The sequence below is a fragment of the Centruroides sculpturatus genome, unplaced genomic scaffold (genome assembly GCF_000671375.1).
Source record: "Centruroides sculpturatus isolate CEXI.00-Female unplaced genomic scaffold, Cexi_2.0 scaffold1378, whole genome shotgun sequence".
Taxonomy (NCBI): Eukaryota; Metazoa; Arthropoda; class Arachnida; order Scorpiones; family Buthidae; genus Centruroides; species Centruroides sculpturatus.
Window position 1 is genome coordinate 88501 of NW_019385597.1, and position 15594 is coordinate 104094.

Consider the following 15594-nt stretch of genomic DNA (forward strand, 5'->3'; position numbering starts at 1 on the left):
AGTTCAAAAGTTTTGAAATGCAGCCCTTACACAGAAAAAGGTTGCCCATCCCTGGTCTAAGTGGCAAGGGGGGTGTGAAGTACATACTAAGTTTAGATAGAAAAGAAAACACACAATTTAATTTAAAACACAAAGAAAAGGTACTTACATTTTAAACAGAAGAAAAATTAAAACTCAACGTTGTCACTTTCAGGGATCACCACTTCACCCTTCTCTCTACCGTGTCCTGACCTACTCTCTCTGTCCCTTCTTTTTTTCGGTTTTATGACCCTTTGTCTACATTTCTTATTCCCCTTTTACAACTGTACGCAAATAGATTGCATATGGACTGACAAAACTGCATCTGAGGGAGAATGAGGAGGTCCGATATCACTACAGTTGCATTTGCGCATTGCGTTCGGTTACAACTTACAAGTGTAACACATTAAGTCAAGACATTGCGAGCAATCGACCAAAATTAGTTTTGCGATCGACTTGTTGGCCACCCCTGTTCTATAGTATGTTCAGAAAGTCTAACTCTTCTCACTGCTGGTTATATAGTATATAACACCAACAAACCTTTATAATTAAACCAGCAAATAAAGTTTTTAATATACTTTGACAAGTGTTTTTGATCCTAATTGGGATCTGCTTCAGGTCAAAACATTCTATACAAAAATTTGGAATGCTTAAAGAGCAATTTTAAATTTTAAAAATCACTAGAATGATTAAATATTCTAACACACACAAAAATTACAACTTTGTGTTAATATTAACATTAAAAATAAAAATCAACAATAACATACAATAAAATAAAAATGAACATAAAAATTTAGCGTGTATATTGTAAGAAATCCCAATGGAAGTGGTTGATTTCTATTTGTTATTAATGTTGTCAGATTGTCAAAAAAAGTCCTCCAGGCATGTGAAGTGTTAACCTCCTCCTTAAAATTTAAGCATTCCCCCTTTAGCTCAGCTTTACAAATTTCTAGAGCTTCCAAAATTTTAATCTGCTTAGTGTGAAATATGCATTTAATAAGGCTGGTCTGTTGTAGTTTAGTTTAGCTTCCACAATAGTTTCAGAAGCATATATTGCTAGGGTTATGGTCTGCTTTTTGTTACATACAGTATATTGTATTTATGCATTAATAATAAATAGAAATCAACCACTTCTGTTGGGATTTGTTACAATATACACGCTAAATTTTTATGTTAATTTTTATTTTATTTTATGCTAATGTCGTTATTAACGTTAAAAATACAAATTAACATTAACACACAGTTGTGATTTTTGTGTGTGTTAGAATATTTAACAGTTAACACATAGATGGAAATTTTTGTATTTGTTCAAATATCTAATTGTTCCAGAAATTCTAAAATTGAAAATTGCTTTTTAAGCATTCCAAATTTTTGTACAGAATGTTTTGACCTGAAGCAGATCCCAATTAGGATCGAAAGTGCTTGTCAAAATATATTAAAAACTTTATTTGCTGGTTTAATTATAAAGATTTGCTGGTGTTATTGTTCAGAAAGTCTCTTAAGTGGGTATTGTAGGTTGTGTTTGTCCCTTTACTCAATGGTTGGTTTTGGGCAATACTTGTACTGTACATCAGGCAGTACTGTGTCTGCTCTACTATTTACTATTCCACAATCACATGTAGGAGATTTAATATAGTGTTTGCATGTGTATGATGTTTTGGTTCAGTATAATTTATAGCACTGACTGCAGAGAGTCTTTTCAAACATCTTACATGTAACTGGTAGAAAGTTTGAGTTTAAATGAAAAGCATGAAATTAAAATTGATTTGTTAATTATAAATGATAATATACTTTACGGACCTATTTAAAAAGAGAGAAAAAGTAGAAAAATAATAATATCAAATAGAGTAAATATTATGTCTATGGGTTTAAAATTAATCCTACCCAAAAAGTTGCCATCTCTTTTACCTGAGAGCATGAATAGTTACTCAATAGGAAATAAAAAACTAGCTAGATCTGAGTAATGAAAATAACTCTCGTGGTATGGCATTATAAATCTTTGTATTCAGAGTCTGATAAAAGAAATTTAATCTAATTAAATGACTCATACTTTTACCACAAATTTCACAAAATAACTTTGTCATTAAGATTTGTTTAAATTTGTTTTGACTCATTAATACAAAGATCCAATACCCTCACATCAGTTTATTTTTACTCTTAAATACTCTATTTTCTAGACTGTCTTGTATATGTCATTTGTTTTCTTATGCATTTTGACAGTATTTAAACAAGCAAAATTTGACAAACAATATCTGCTTAGTCACAGAAAAATTAGATAAATAATCTATAATCATGGGGAAACAATTAATTTTAAATTAATAACTAACAGAGCAGGTATCAATATTGTCAGCAAAGTAAATCACAGAATTACATAATACATCATAGTGTGAAAATGTACAGTGTGGACAGGAAAACATAGACACGTTTTACTAATTAAACAAGTTTAATTTCGCGCTAACATTAATATATATATGAGTAAGTTCGGATTCCCGCTGTTTACCTACAAACATTACCAAAATCTCGAGCGATCAGATATGCCAATAGACCGGTAGTTACTTTTCCGATAACTACCTCCCGACAAATCTATTTGCGCGCGTAAACTTAAACTAACTTAAACTAAAGGATAGGAAAAGTAGAAGGGGAAGTAAGAAGAACTAAAGGACAGAGGGTACCCAATTTTTCTGTTGGTTCTCCACCGTTCCTCGTCTCGGCTTCTTTCCGCAGCTGTTCTCCTTTTAGGACAATTCGGGTCCGTTTCGGGGTTTCCTTTTCTATAATCAACGATCGGATTCTTCTGCCAATCCGATTCTTATGGCCTCCTTCTGCAGCGCTTCCCGACTTTCCGTTTTCGGAGTCTGCTGCCGCTCGTCCTTTTCTCTGGGAGTCCGGCCCAAGAATGTTGAAAAACCCTTTGTTTTCCACTCTCTTCCAGCCCCATTTTCTCCTTTTGTTCTAAGGCTACCCCCTGATGGGTAGAGGCGCGTTCTCGGAAGTCCGAGACAAAGGAACAAAGAAATCGGAAGGAAGGAAAATTCTAGAATTTAAATTAAACTAAAACTATACGGACTAATAATAATAATAACAATATTAATAAAAGAAAACAGGCGTGTAGCCACAATAGATTTTTGCCCCAATAACAACATTTTTAAAATTAATGTTACTGATTATATCATAGAACACATACAAGATCAAGACCTTAGATTAGATGTTAATGACATCAAGTATTATACCACTGATTACTATCCACAACAGTAAACTTATAGCAGACACTGACTCATGTCACCTAGATATGCATGAATAATTTCATGCATATCTAGGATAGTATAATTATTATTTTTGTTAACTTATCTAAATTAGTTCTGTCATCTTAAAACTTCTTTCTTAACTAGATTTAAATTAACCCAGTAAGAAGTCATTTTTCTTTTAATAATTTTGAATTTTCTACATTATCAAAAGCTTAAATACTCAAAATATGAGTTCTAGAGTAATATTAAATATGTAAAAAAAAATCATCAAAAGAGAAAATTCTCATTTGTATATGTTTTTGTACAGTACATATTCAAATATTTTAAAATTAATAGTAGTTTTCAGATATAAATTTGAAGGAAAATACTTCTCATATATTTTTTAGAGTTTCTAATTATTGTCATGAAATTATGTATATAATTAATTTGAAAAAAAAGTCTAAATTGTCTCTAGAAATTTAAAATATTATTTGTTCACTTTATGGAGTATTATCAATTTCATCATTAACAATAACCAGGATATCAATAGATATAGTATAAAATCTTTACAATAAGAAAATTGTACTTTTGTTTCCTTTTATATTTGTAATCACAACTGTAGAATATTACTTTTGAAGGTTTTATTAAACTTCTTTAAATTAAAAATGCAGGAAATTAATTTTGAATTAATTTTCTGTATTTTGTATTTCCATACTGTCTACTTAAAACAACAAATAATACAATTATACTGGAAATTCAAAATGAATGAAGTTAAATAACAATAATAATCTACTTGAGATAAAAGTTAATGTATTAAATGAGAATAGCACAATAAGTCCCATTTATTTATCATCAGTGCATTAAAGAACATTACCATTATTTATCATTGGGAATCACATTCAATAAAATAATTGTTTTAAGTGTAAAATTTTTTATTCTTCCTATTCTTATATTGCTATTAAACCTATACAATAAAAACAAATATTGATACTAGAAAAATTAATTTAACAACTTATGCTAAGTATAAATATCAAGTAATAGTTACCTGTTCTTTATCGATATTGAGTTCAATGCAGCACACTTGTAATAAATAATTATAAGTTAACTGATCACGAGGTATTTCAATTTCTATAAAATCAGGATCTTGACTGTTAGCTAATCTCACTTTTAATACTAATTCTTCTACAGAAAATAGAATATTTTAATAATAAATTAGAGCTTGGAAAATTAACAGAACATTTTGATTTAGCTTACCATTCTCAACAACAGTAATGGGGACCGACGGATTTACACAAACAGGATGCTTTCCGTTCACTAAATCAGGTTTTTCGATTTGATTATTTTGCCCCAAATCATCCGACATGTCCACCTTATAGCCTAATGGAGGGTGAGCTATATAATTTGGCGTAATGGCTAAATTAGCCGAACAGACATCACTATTGATAGAAGAACCTTCAAATAAATAAAAAGAAACCAGTATAATTATTTTATATTTTGTGATATTTTACATTTTATTAAAGTATATCAGTAGACTCGCTTTATAGTGACTCACCACAATATAATTATAAATAGGAAAGGTTCCAGTCATTATCCCATAAGCATAATGCTATTTTACTATCGACATAACGAAACTGTTAATAGTCAGAATCTTTCAGAACACTGAAACAACAAACCTGCATAGAAAAAAAAACAAAAAACACATCTTCTTAGGTAAATATATGTTTCAGCACAAAAAAGTTGTTTTAAATCAAAACAACAATTACATACATAAAAATGAAAATACTGTATAAATAAATATATTTTTGATAATGAATTAGAATGGACAAAAATTACATACACACTTGAAAAAATCTAATAACCATCACAGATCGTTTGAGTAAGCAACCATCATTTGCTTGCTTACTCATCTTTCTAATTCAACTATCATTTAATTATTAAAAACATTGGCCCAAAAATGTTTGGCATAATCAGCAACTTCCCAATAAAATAGGAAGATATTGGAAAAATTAGATGCGACAAACATTTGATGCAACATCCATTTTCAAACATCCCCTAAGGATCATTATAAAGCGAGTCTACTGTGTACAGATATAATAATATTTTTGCAAAATTATCTATTGATCAATTTAACATACTTTTTCAAAAGAACTAAAATTTTGGTAATATAATTTGAAATGATAGCTTAAAGCAAAAATTCTAAAATTAAATATAGAAACATAATAATTTTTACTATTGTTTCTACTTAACAAAGATAAAAATTATTTATTTCACATTTAATTATTGCATAATTCAAAATACAAACAGAGTTACACCACCAAATTTCTGAAACTGATGGTCCAGAACCTCTTTTAATCCAAATAAAATTACAAGAGGGAACTTGAAATTCCTACAGCTACCAGACTAGTTTACTAGGCAGTCACAGACGATGACATGTGTAGGGCCTTGATTTACATTATTTACACTGCACTTTTTGGCAGGGCTGTGGAGTCGGGTCGTGGAGTTTTGGTGTTTTCGCCGGAGTCGGAGTCGGATGGTAAGGAAAAGTCAGAGTCGGTAGATTTTTACGCGATTCCACAGCTCTGGCACGGCTATGGAGTCGTAGTCGGAGTCGTGGAGTTTAGGTGTTTTAGCCAGAGTCGGAGTCGGATGGTAAGGAAAAGTCGGAGTCAGTTGATTTTTACGCGACTCCACAGCCCTGGTTTTTGGCAGCGATGCCACAATTTTAAGATATTCTTAGTTTTATTTCACTTAAATTCAATCCTAGCTATTACTCATAAGAGAAATGAGAATGTCATTAGTGGTGTCAAATATCATTTATATTTAATATTTATTTAAATTTCTAGCAGTCCACATTATATCAATACTTTAGAAACATGGAACGTGTATAATTAGTAGGTTAGAGTCAATGAGGAAAATTATTATACATGACCATGGTTGGTCTGACAAGGCTTTGGAATTAAATGTGCTGGAAATTCAGTTGTGTTCTTGTAACTTTATATTGAAAATAGACTAATAAATATTTTTATAGCATATGATTTAAAATCTCAGTAAATTTCACTTTGTAATGTTTGTATATTCTAACTTTAAAAACCTGCAATAAAAATTATGCAATTTGAGTGCATTTTGAAAACATTAACCCAAATGCAAACGAAATTTTGTTCTACAATAAACTATCAATAATTGTTTGACATTTACTTTGATTTAATTCAGTTAATTAAAAATTTTAAACTACATTACATATTCAAATAGTACCCAGATATTTCCAATTTCAATTAATCAAATATTACATTAATCAATTGAAAGTGAGATATCATTGATTTTTATTAACTTAGAAGCTAGAAATAACCTTTATGGGTAAATAACTTCTAAATTAAATAGCACATGAATATTTGAGATTTCTCTTGGCTTTATGAACTTTTCTTATGAAGAAAACAAACTTAAAATGTCAGAATAATCAAAATTTCAAAACCATAATGATCAACATATTTAAACTTTTAATTGTTTCTATTTTTAAAACAACTGAACAAGTTTTTGAGTTGTTTAATTAGAAGCTGATAGAAGTTTTGGAAATATCTTCACTATAGTTTGCTTTTCATTAACAGAGGGATTATTTCAAACTTAAATTATTAGAAATGATGTATACCAAATGTATAACTTTTGTTTTTACCTTATAACAATTTGAAATGTAAAAGAACAAAAATAAATAAATAATGGCTTAAATTGAAAAATTTTATAAATATTTAATAATCTAAAAATATTTATTTTAAACACACAAATGGCAAATGTTTTCAATTGTTTAAATGGATATCCTGAAATAAATAAAATATTCAAGAAAACTAAAAAACTTTAATAAAGACGATCAATTATTTATTGTGACATTAAAAATTGCTACTCAACATTGTGACAATCATATTTTTAATTTATTTAATTTAAAATACATGCTCTCCACTTCAAATTATTAGTGGCTTGCCCCTGTACATCATATTTTTCCTGTTAGGCCGAGACTCCACTACCGTAAAAATGGCGTAAAACCCCTCGCTGTAAAATATTTTACAACTGAGCAGGTCGTAAAACCAGCATAAAAGCGAGTTGAGTAGTGTTCAACTCACTTTTACGCTGGTTTTACGATCTGCTCAGTTGTAAAATATCAGGGTCACGTGATTAAAAGCTTTTACGGCGAGGGGTTTTACGTCCATTTTTACGCTAGTGGAGTCTTGACCTTAGAATAGAGTTAGATAACTATCTCCTTCCAGGGGAAAATTTTTGAATTGAACTAATGTAACTTCCAGTTTGCATTAGACGTTCATATGTTTGTATAGAGTTAATTGGGGGCTTCCTATCCCTAAGCTTTGGATATATAATATCAGCTTTCACTTATGCAACTCTGTTCTGAAGATTAAGGAAAGGCAAACAGACAGATGACAGTGGGAATTTATAGGTCTACAATTTTTTCAAATTGCAGCCCAATAATTACATAAAAGTCTCCAAAAGCTGGAACGTACACAAATTAAAACTAAACACCTAAATAGATAATTACTTAGAGTGATAGTAATATAATATTAGTATTAATAATAATAAACAAACAACCAGTTTAAAATGTGTCTCAAAATAAATTAAACTTGTTGCTTGTTTTAATAAAACGTAACAGACTAAAAATGTTTTGACTTTTTCGTCACGTCCAATCACCAGGAACAACTATCTTCTACTGAAGAGACGCCCTTTCTTTAGAGGCTATGCCTCTGCAAAAAAAATTCAAAACAGTCTAAAAGTTCACAGGTGACAAATCCCAGCACAATCAAAAATATAAAATTTTTTTTTTTTTTTTTTTTTGTAAAATTTTGTAAAATTTTTTTTGTTGCTTGTTTAGTCAAACATTATGAAATGAGTTATTAATAGTTAGTTAATATTTCTGCTTTATCACTACCAATCATTACCAAGTGAAATTATAATTTAAGAATGTTTATAAAAATGCATTATTAGATAAATTAAATCATTGTTGTTATTTGAATATTTAATTTCAATTCTAAAAAACTTTATTTTATTGATTTTTTTTTAATGATTAAAAATGCTAATTACATTCAAATAAAACAAATAATATTAAAACATAGTTAAATGAAAAACGAATCATCAGTCTTAGAAATGAATAACTTCTGCCCTGCAGGTACTAAGACGACTTTATTCTCCATCGTGGGGTTGGTCTTACCCACGACGAGGGCAGTCAATTGGCGAGGGACAAAGTCCAACGTATCTTGAACAGACCACCCACAAAAAATTTCCAGGATTGTCAATCAGGTCCCTCAAAATAGACCGACACCTTAGCTAACTCTGCCATCTGGCTCTCTATCAACATAAGACTATGACAAAAGAAAAATAATTAATTCATAAAGTTAATTAAATGTTGCCATAAGATTAACTGTTTAACAAGTGGTATTAGCTTCTTTCAGAATGTATAAATATCACATTGATTTGTTCTTACAGTAATATTATCACTAACTGTATTTTAAGCTAACTGAATATGAATCTATATTAGATGACTGAATTAAGCAGCTTTCCATATACAGTATCTGTTTAAAGTTCAAATTCTTTATTAATTGAGAAATTTATTTTTATCTCATCCAATTATTGTTTACTGTATGTTTGTAGAGATATTACTACTTAAATTAAATATCTACAAACATGAGGTAGATAATAGTAAGGTCTTATCACACAAGTAATAATAGGCACAAATGCTCAGGAATCAAAGTAAAACATTTAATAAAACAAAAAAGGGGTTGTACATAAGTATGAAAATAACCAAAATGCATTTCAATTGGAAATAGTCCCTCTTCAGTTGGTAATTTATTTAAAGTGGTTAATGTACTTAAAATTATACAAGATAAAGATAAACACACCGCTATAATGGTATGACAGAAAACATCAAAAGGGACAGGTGTAAAAAAATCTTCATAACATTGCAAACTGGTGTGATGTACCTGTACAGGGTATTGATACTAATATTTATAAGTTAGCGCAATAATAGGTTAACAGTTGTGAAATAATGTTATACAGAAAAATTACCATATATCTCAGCAGATAAGATGATAGTTGAATCATAAAAAAAGTTCCTCAAAATCCGAGATTGTCTTATAGGACATACAAAAAAAAATTAGATTGCAATTTATATAAATTAAAACCATTATAAAAAGACAGACAAACTGTAATTATTTACTAGAAGAGAGTAGGTTATGTGCACAAAATAGAATAGCCTATACAATGATTTTGTGAATAGTCAAGGTCATTACCAGAATGCCGAATCAGTGCCAATGTTTGCAACAATCAAAAGGCAGTGCCAGATGCAAAATAATAAAATTTGTTCATTCGAAAAATTACAAATAGGACATATACACTATATAGTATTATTATTCAGATGATGATTGCTGATCTAAATTCATAGGCTGTTGATAGTTTGGGGGTCGTCTTATAGGACAGATATATGCTAAAACTATAAAAATTTGACAAAAATTTAAACCTCGTCTTATCTGCAAAGATATACAGTATATACATTATACAGTTATTACAACTTTTTGTACTGTTAAGACTAGTGTCTCAAATATAAATCATCAAGAGAAATTTTGTTGCAACTGGAGAAGAGGAAACTTTAAAACTTGAATTTCAATCATAATTTTTTTGTACTTAGCTTCTATAGAATTACAGAAATACTCTTTACACACAAATCAAACACTCAAAAGTAAGGAATTGAGGAAAATCCTGTTACTATTCCAATCGGCGAGGGACAAAGTCCAACGTATCTTGAACAGACCACCCACAAAAAATTTCCAGGATTGTCAATCAGGTCCCTCAAAATAGACCGACACCTTAGCTAACTAAATTAATCCCTGCCTACTTTAAAAATTTATATAACAACTGCCTTTATTTTTCTACCTTTCCAAAAGCCTGGAAAATAGCAAGAGTAATACCTGTGCCTAAACCAGGATCGACATTAGACAGTAGACCTATATCACTACTACCAATATTAGGGAAAGTCCTCGAAAAACTCTTAGCAGGAAGATTAACTTGGCACATCGAACATAATAGACTCCTAAATATTGCTCAACACGGGTTCAGGCAACAAAAGTCTGCGGAAGATGCCATCGATAAAACGGTTTTCTACATTCAGGAACTCCTGGAGAATAACAAATACGTCCTAGGGGTCAGCCTTGACATCTCAAAGGCATTTGACAGTGCCTGGTGGCCCCTAGTGACACACCAACTAAGAAAATTCAATTGCCCTAAAAACATACTAAGCCTCATTATCGACTATTTCCGTGATCGTAAAGCCTTACTTCAATATGGCATACATACTGTTGAAAAGAAAATAACAAGGGGCTGTCCGCAGGGATCGGTTTGCGGTCCCCTGCTATGGAATGTTATGTTTGACAGCTTTCTTAGCAATGATTTTGGACAAACATACTGTATAGCATATGCCGATGATGTATTTATGCTAGTAGGAGGAAGATCTAGGGCTGAATTAGAGGCAAAAGGAAATGGTTTACTGCAAGAGATATATAATTGGGGTGACAGGCACAAATTAAAATTCAACACCAACAAAACAAAAGCAATTGTTTTCAACAAACCGAGAAAAGCCAATCTTTACGCAAGACCTCCGCATCTGAAGATGAACGGGACAACAATTAAGGTTGAGAAATCGTTAAGATACTTAGGAGTCATATTAGATTTTAGGCTGGCATGGGACAGTCATATCACTCACATTACTGAACGTACTGGCCTGATTTGCCAGATCTTCTCCCAAGTCGCCAAACAGAAATGGGGTCTAACCTCGAAATCATTGTCAATAATTTATGATGGCATATATATACCAACAATAACATATGCTTGTGGTACCTGGGGATGGGCCATTTCCAAGGTCCACCCCAGGAGAAAAATGATCTCGTCCCAAAGACGCATTCTACTATTGATTTCAAAAGCATATAGAACTACAAGCAATGTGTGCTTGCAAGTAATAACTAGAAAACCGCCGATTGACCTTATAATTGACGAAAAGAAAAAATTATTTAGACTTAAAAGAGGAGAAAATATCAAAATTGGAACCAGAGACATAAATTACCATGATGTCGAATGGCCATCATCATTTAGCTGCACTATCTCATCGGAGAATTCCATACTAAGCCAAGATAATACCATAACAGAAGATACCATACTTATATATACAGATGGTTCCAATCATAATAACAAAGTGGGATGCAGCTACGTTATATATAAAAACGGTAATGAAACAAACTACTGTAAATTTCGTTTGCTTAACGAATGTACGATCTTTCAAGCCGAAATGTGGGCTATAAAAATGGCCATTGAATATACTAACAGCAACTTCAATAATAACAAGATAAACATCTATACGGATTCGTTCTCATCGGTTCAAACCATTAAAAACAGAAATCTACACCCAATTGCCGAAAAAATAAGAGAGCTGATATACTTATCGACAAACAAATACAATATTGAATGGGTAAGAGCCCATCAGGGCGAAATCGGCAATGAGAGAGCTGACTTCCTGGCGAAGGAAGCTGCAGCGGAAGACACCCTACCAATAGCATACAATAAAATTAGTAAAAGAATAATTTGCAATATTTTAAGAATAGAAACCATCCATCAATGGCAGGAAAGGTGGAACCAACACAGCGAACATATTACTTATAAATTCATCACAAACTTGAAAGAATTTAATAATAATAAGTGGTATAGCCCTACCCATTACATTTCGCAGTTTCTTACAAACCATGGCAAGTTCGCCACTTATCTAGAAAGATTCAATCATTGCAACTCAAAGATCTGCCCTACTTGCAAAATGGAAGAGGATGGATCGTTACATTATCTTTTCCGTTGCCCAACTTTTGAAAGGGAGCGACTCGAACTTCGAATGGCGACACAGGATCAAGGAATAGCTTGGCCTTGCAAGCCGTCCGAGATTTGGTCCTCTAAGAACACCTATATGGCCTTTGAAAGACTCTGCAAACAAGTCAACTATATAAATAACAGTCAGAACTTCAACTAGTGCATTTATTCTCAACATCTTCTGTTGCCTTTCATTGATTATTTCTACATTATTGTAATTTTCACATTCATCTCTTGACACCATACAATACTATGGTTCTATCCCTGATAAGAAATTAGGCTTTCTTGTAAACTTTATTCTCATGTTAATTTTTATTTTTACTGTCCACCTTAACATTTGTTAAATATCTTTTAATGTTTTAAACAATATTTTGATATTACATGTAAATATTAATTCTGTATTATACTTCCTGATAATGCCATTAGCGGAATCAGGTTATGTACTAAGTTTTGTACCTAAAATAAAAAAAAAAAACCTTAGCTAACTCTGCCATCTGGAACTCTATCAACATAAGACTATGACTATGATTTTATAGCTAAAAATCTCTCAAATAATATATTAAAAGATACTAAAATATAAATGTGTTCATAGAAATGTATGTTCAATGTATAAAAATAGCAAATAAATTAAATGATTAAATGCATTAATAAATTTATATTCTCATTACTCAGCAACATACTAAGAAATAAAGACCCACCACAGTCAAATAAACAAGTACTTTTCATTTTATTAATGAAATTATCAGATGAAATGTAGAAACAGAAGCAAAGATTCTACAGAACAAGAATTTATTTTTGCACATAATATAATTTAATAATAAAATCCAACATAAATCTTTTACTCAGAAATAAATTATATAATTCATAGACTTCTTTAACTGATTTTGTCACAATTAAATAGTTTGTTTTTTTTCTTTAAACTAANGTAAACTTATAGCAGACACTGACTCATGTCACCTAGATATGCATGAATAATTTCATGCATATCTAGGATAGTATAATTATTATTTTTGTTAACTTATCTAAATTAGTTCTGTCATCTTAAAACTTCTTTCTTAACTAGATTTAAATTAACCCAGTAAGAAGTCATTTTTCTTTTAATAATTTTGAATTTTCTACATTATCAAAAGCTTAAATACTCAAAATATGAGTTCTAGAGTAATATTAAATATGTAAAAAAAAATCATCAAAAGAGAAAATTCTCATTTGTATATGTTTTTGTACAGTACATATTCAAATATTTTAAAATTAATAGTAGTTTTCAGATATAAATTTGAAGGAAAATACTTCTCATATATTTTTTAGAGTTTCTAATTATTGTCATGAAATTATGTATATAATTAATTTGAAAAAAAAGTCTAAATTGTCTCTAGAAATTTAAAATATTATTTGTTCACTTTATGGAGTATTATCAATTTCATCATTAACAATAACCAGGATATCAATAGATATAGTATAAAATCTTTACAATAAGAAAATTGTACTTTTGTTTCCTTTTATATTTGTAATCACAACTGTAGAATATTACTTTTGAAGGTTTTATTAAACTTCTTTAAATTAAAAATGCAGGAAATTAATTTTGAATTAATTTTCTGTATTTTGTATTTCCATACTGTCTACTTAAAACAACAAATAATACAATTATACTGGAAATTCAAAATGAATGAAGTTAAATAACAATAATAATCTACTTGAGATAAAAGTTAATGTATTAAATGAGAATAGCACAATAAGTCCCATTTATTTATCATCAGTGCATTAAAGAACATTACCATTATTTATCATTGGGAATCACATTCAATAAAATAATTGTTTTAAGTGTAAAATTTTTTATTCTTCCTATTCTTATATTGCTATTAAACCTATACAATAAAAACAAATATTGATACTAGAAAAATTAATTTAACAACTTATGCTAAGTATAAATATCAAGTAATAGTTACCTGTTCTTTATCGATATTGAGTTCAATGCAGCACACTTGTAATAAATAATTATAAGTTAACTGATCACGAGGTATTTCAATTTCTATAAAATCAGGATCTTGACTGTTAGCTAATCTCACTTTTAATACTAATTCTTCTACAGAAAATAGAATATTTTAATAATAAATTAGAGCTTGGAAAATTAACAGAACATTTTGATTTAGCTTACCATTCTCAACAACAGTAATGGGGACCGACGGATTTACACAAACAGGATGCTTTCCGTTCACTAAATCAGGTTTTTCGATTTGATTATTTTGCCCCAAATCATCCGACATGTCCACCTTATAGCCTAATGGAGGGTGAGCTATATAATTTGGCGTAATGGCTAAATTAGCCGAACAGACATCACTATTGATAGAAGAACCTTCAAATAAATAAAAAGAAACCAGTATAATTATTTTATATTTTGTGATATTTTACATTTTATTAAAGTATATCAGTAGACTCGCTTTATAGTGACTCACCACAATATAATTATAAATAGGAAAGGTTCCAGTCATTATCCCATAAGCATAATGCTATTTTACTATCGACATAACGAAACTGTTAATAGTCAGAATCTTTCAGAACACTGAAACAACAAACCTGCATAGAAAAAAAAACAAAAAACACTTTTTACCATCATCTTAAGAATTACATTCATTCTAAATTTTTATTTTTTAAAGTTTTTTCTAGATTGAAACTTATCTTTGATATTTGTTTAAACAATACCTTATTGTCTAATAATATTACTCTTATCAATTATTAATGTGGCCTATTTTTGAATATAACATGCATATGATAGCGATAGATATAATCTTTTGTATTATTTGAAGTCCATTAAGTTATATCAGTACCTCTTCAGAATTACATTTACAATACAATTCAATAATAACAAAGTTATATTGTCACATCTAAGCAATTTATGCAATTTGATATTTAATTCACTTTTATAATCACTTAAAAGGGTGGTTTTTTGGACAAAATAAAATGAAATGTTTCCTTCAAATCTGACATTCACCCAAGTTTAAGAATTACTCAGAAGGCAATTTTATTCCCAGATATTTTATTTAATATTATCATTGTACAACTGATTGCACTTAGTTATTTTTAAATNTCACTTAAAAGGGTGGTTTTTTGGACAAAATAAAATGAAATGTTTCCTTCAAATCTGACATTCACCCAAGTTTAAGAATTACTCAGAAGGCAATTTTATTCCCAGATATTTTATTTAATATTATCATTGTACAACTGATTGCACTTAGTTATTTTTAAATACTGTAATGAAGAATAGCTGTTGCCTTTAAGGCTGTTATACATGTTACGGAAATCCTTTGAGGATTAACCGTAATTTTTGTTTCTATCTATCCAACTTTAAATAAAAATAATTCTTTATATGTTGGGAAATATTTTAATGAGTTTTGTAAATTACTATGTTCGATCCAGCCAGTTATATCCGATTTTTTTTCGTCTTTTAAGTACCATCCTTTGAGGA

The 15594-nt window shown here is 29.8% G+C and overlaps 3 protein-coding genes across 4 annotated transcripts in view; all 3 read right to left on the minus strand.

Moving 5' to 3' along the window:
* The window catches only part of LOC111640446 (ankyrin repeat domain-containing protein 40-like), a 10393-nt gene extending 4348 nt beyond the window's left edge, over positions 1 to 6045 (minus strand). Inside the window, exons 1-4 of one of the 2 annotated variants that reach the window (XM_023386453.1) lie at positions 4795 to 6043; positions 4497 to 4694; positions 4288 to 4424; positions 4035 to 4206 (exon numbers count right to left, since the gene is read on the minus strand). In XM_023386453.1, coding sequence (XP_023242221.1) covers positions 4201 to 4206; positions 4288 to 4424; positions 4497 to 4605 — 252 coding nt within the window. In that variant the 5' untranslated portion in view covers positions 4606 to 4694; positions 4795 to 6043 and the 3' untranslated portion in view covers positions 4035 to 4200. Of the gene's footprint in view, positions 1 to 4034; positions 4207 to 4287; positions 4425 to 4496; positions 4695 to 4794 lie in introns of those variants that run through there. The other variant, XM_023386452.1, reaches the window with a different exon arrangement.
* The window catches only part of LOC111640438 (ankyrin repeat domain-containing protein 40-like), a 52770-nt gene that overhangs the window by 24181 nt on the left and 12995 nt on the right, over positions 1 to 15594 (minus strand). The window contains exons 2-6 of the mRNA XM_023386441.1: positions 14287 to 14468; positions 14078 to 14214; positions 8737 to 8806; positions 4497 to 4694; positions 4288 to 4424 (exon numbers count right to left, since the gene is read on the minus strand). Coding sequence (XP_023242209.1) covers positions 4288 to 4424; positions 4497 to 4694; positions 8737 to 8806; positions 14078 to 14214; positions 14287 to 14468 — 724 coding nt within the window. The remainder of the gene's footprint in view (positions 1 to 4287; positions 4425 to 4496; positions 4695 to 8736; positions 8807 to 14077; positions 14215 to 14286; positions 14469 to 15594) is intronic.
* Positions 13825 to 14709, minus strand: LOC111640447 (ankyrin repeat domain-containing protein 40-like). Its single transcript, XM_023386454.1, has 4 exons — positions 14585 to 14709; positions 14287 to 14484; positions 14078 to 14214; positions 13825 to 13996 (listed from the first exon to the last, which is right to left on the minus strand). The coding sequence occupies exons 2-4, from the start codon at positions 14393 to 14395 to the stop codon at positions 13991 to 13993; spliced, it is 252 nt and encodes an 83-aa protein (XP_023242222.1). The 5' UTR covers positions 14396 to 14484; positions 14585 to 14709; the 3' UTR covers positions 13825 to 13990.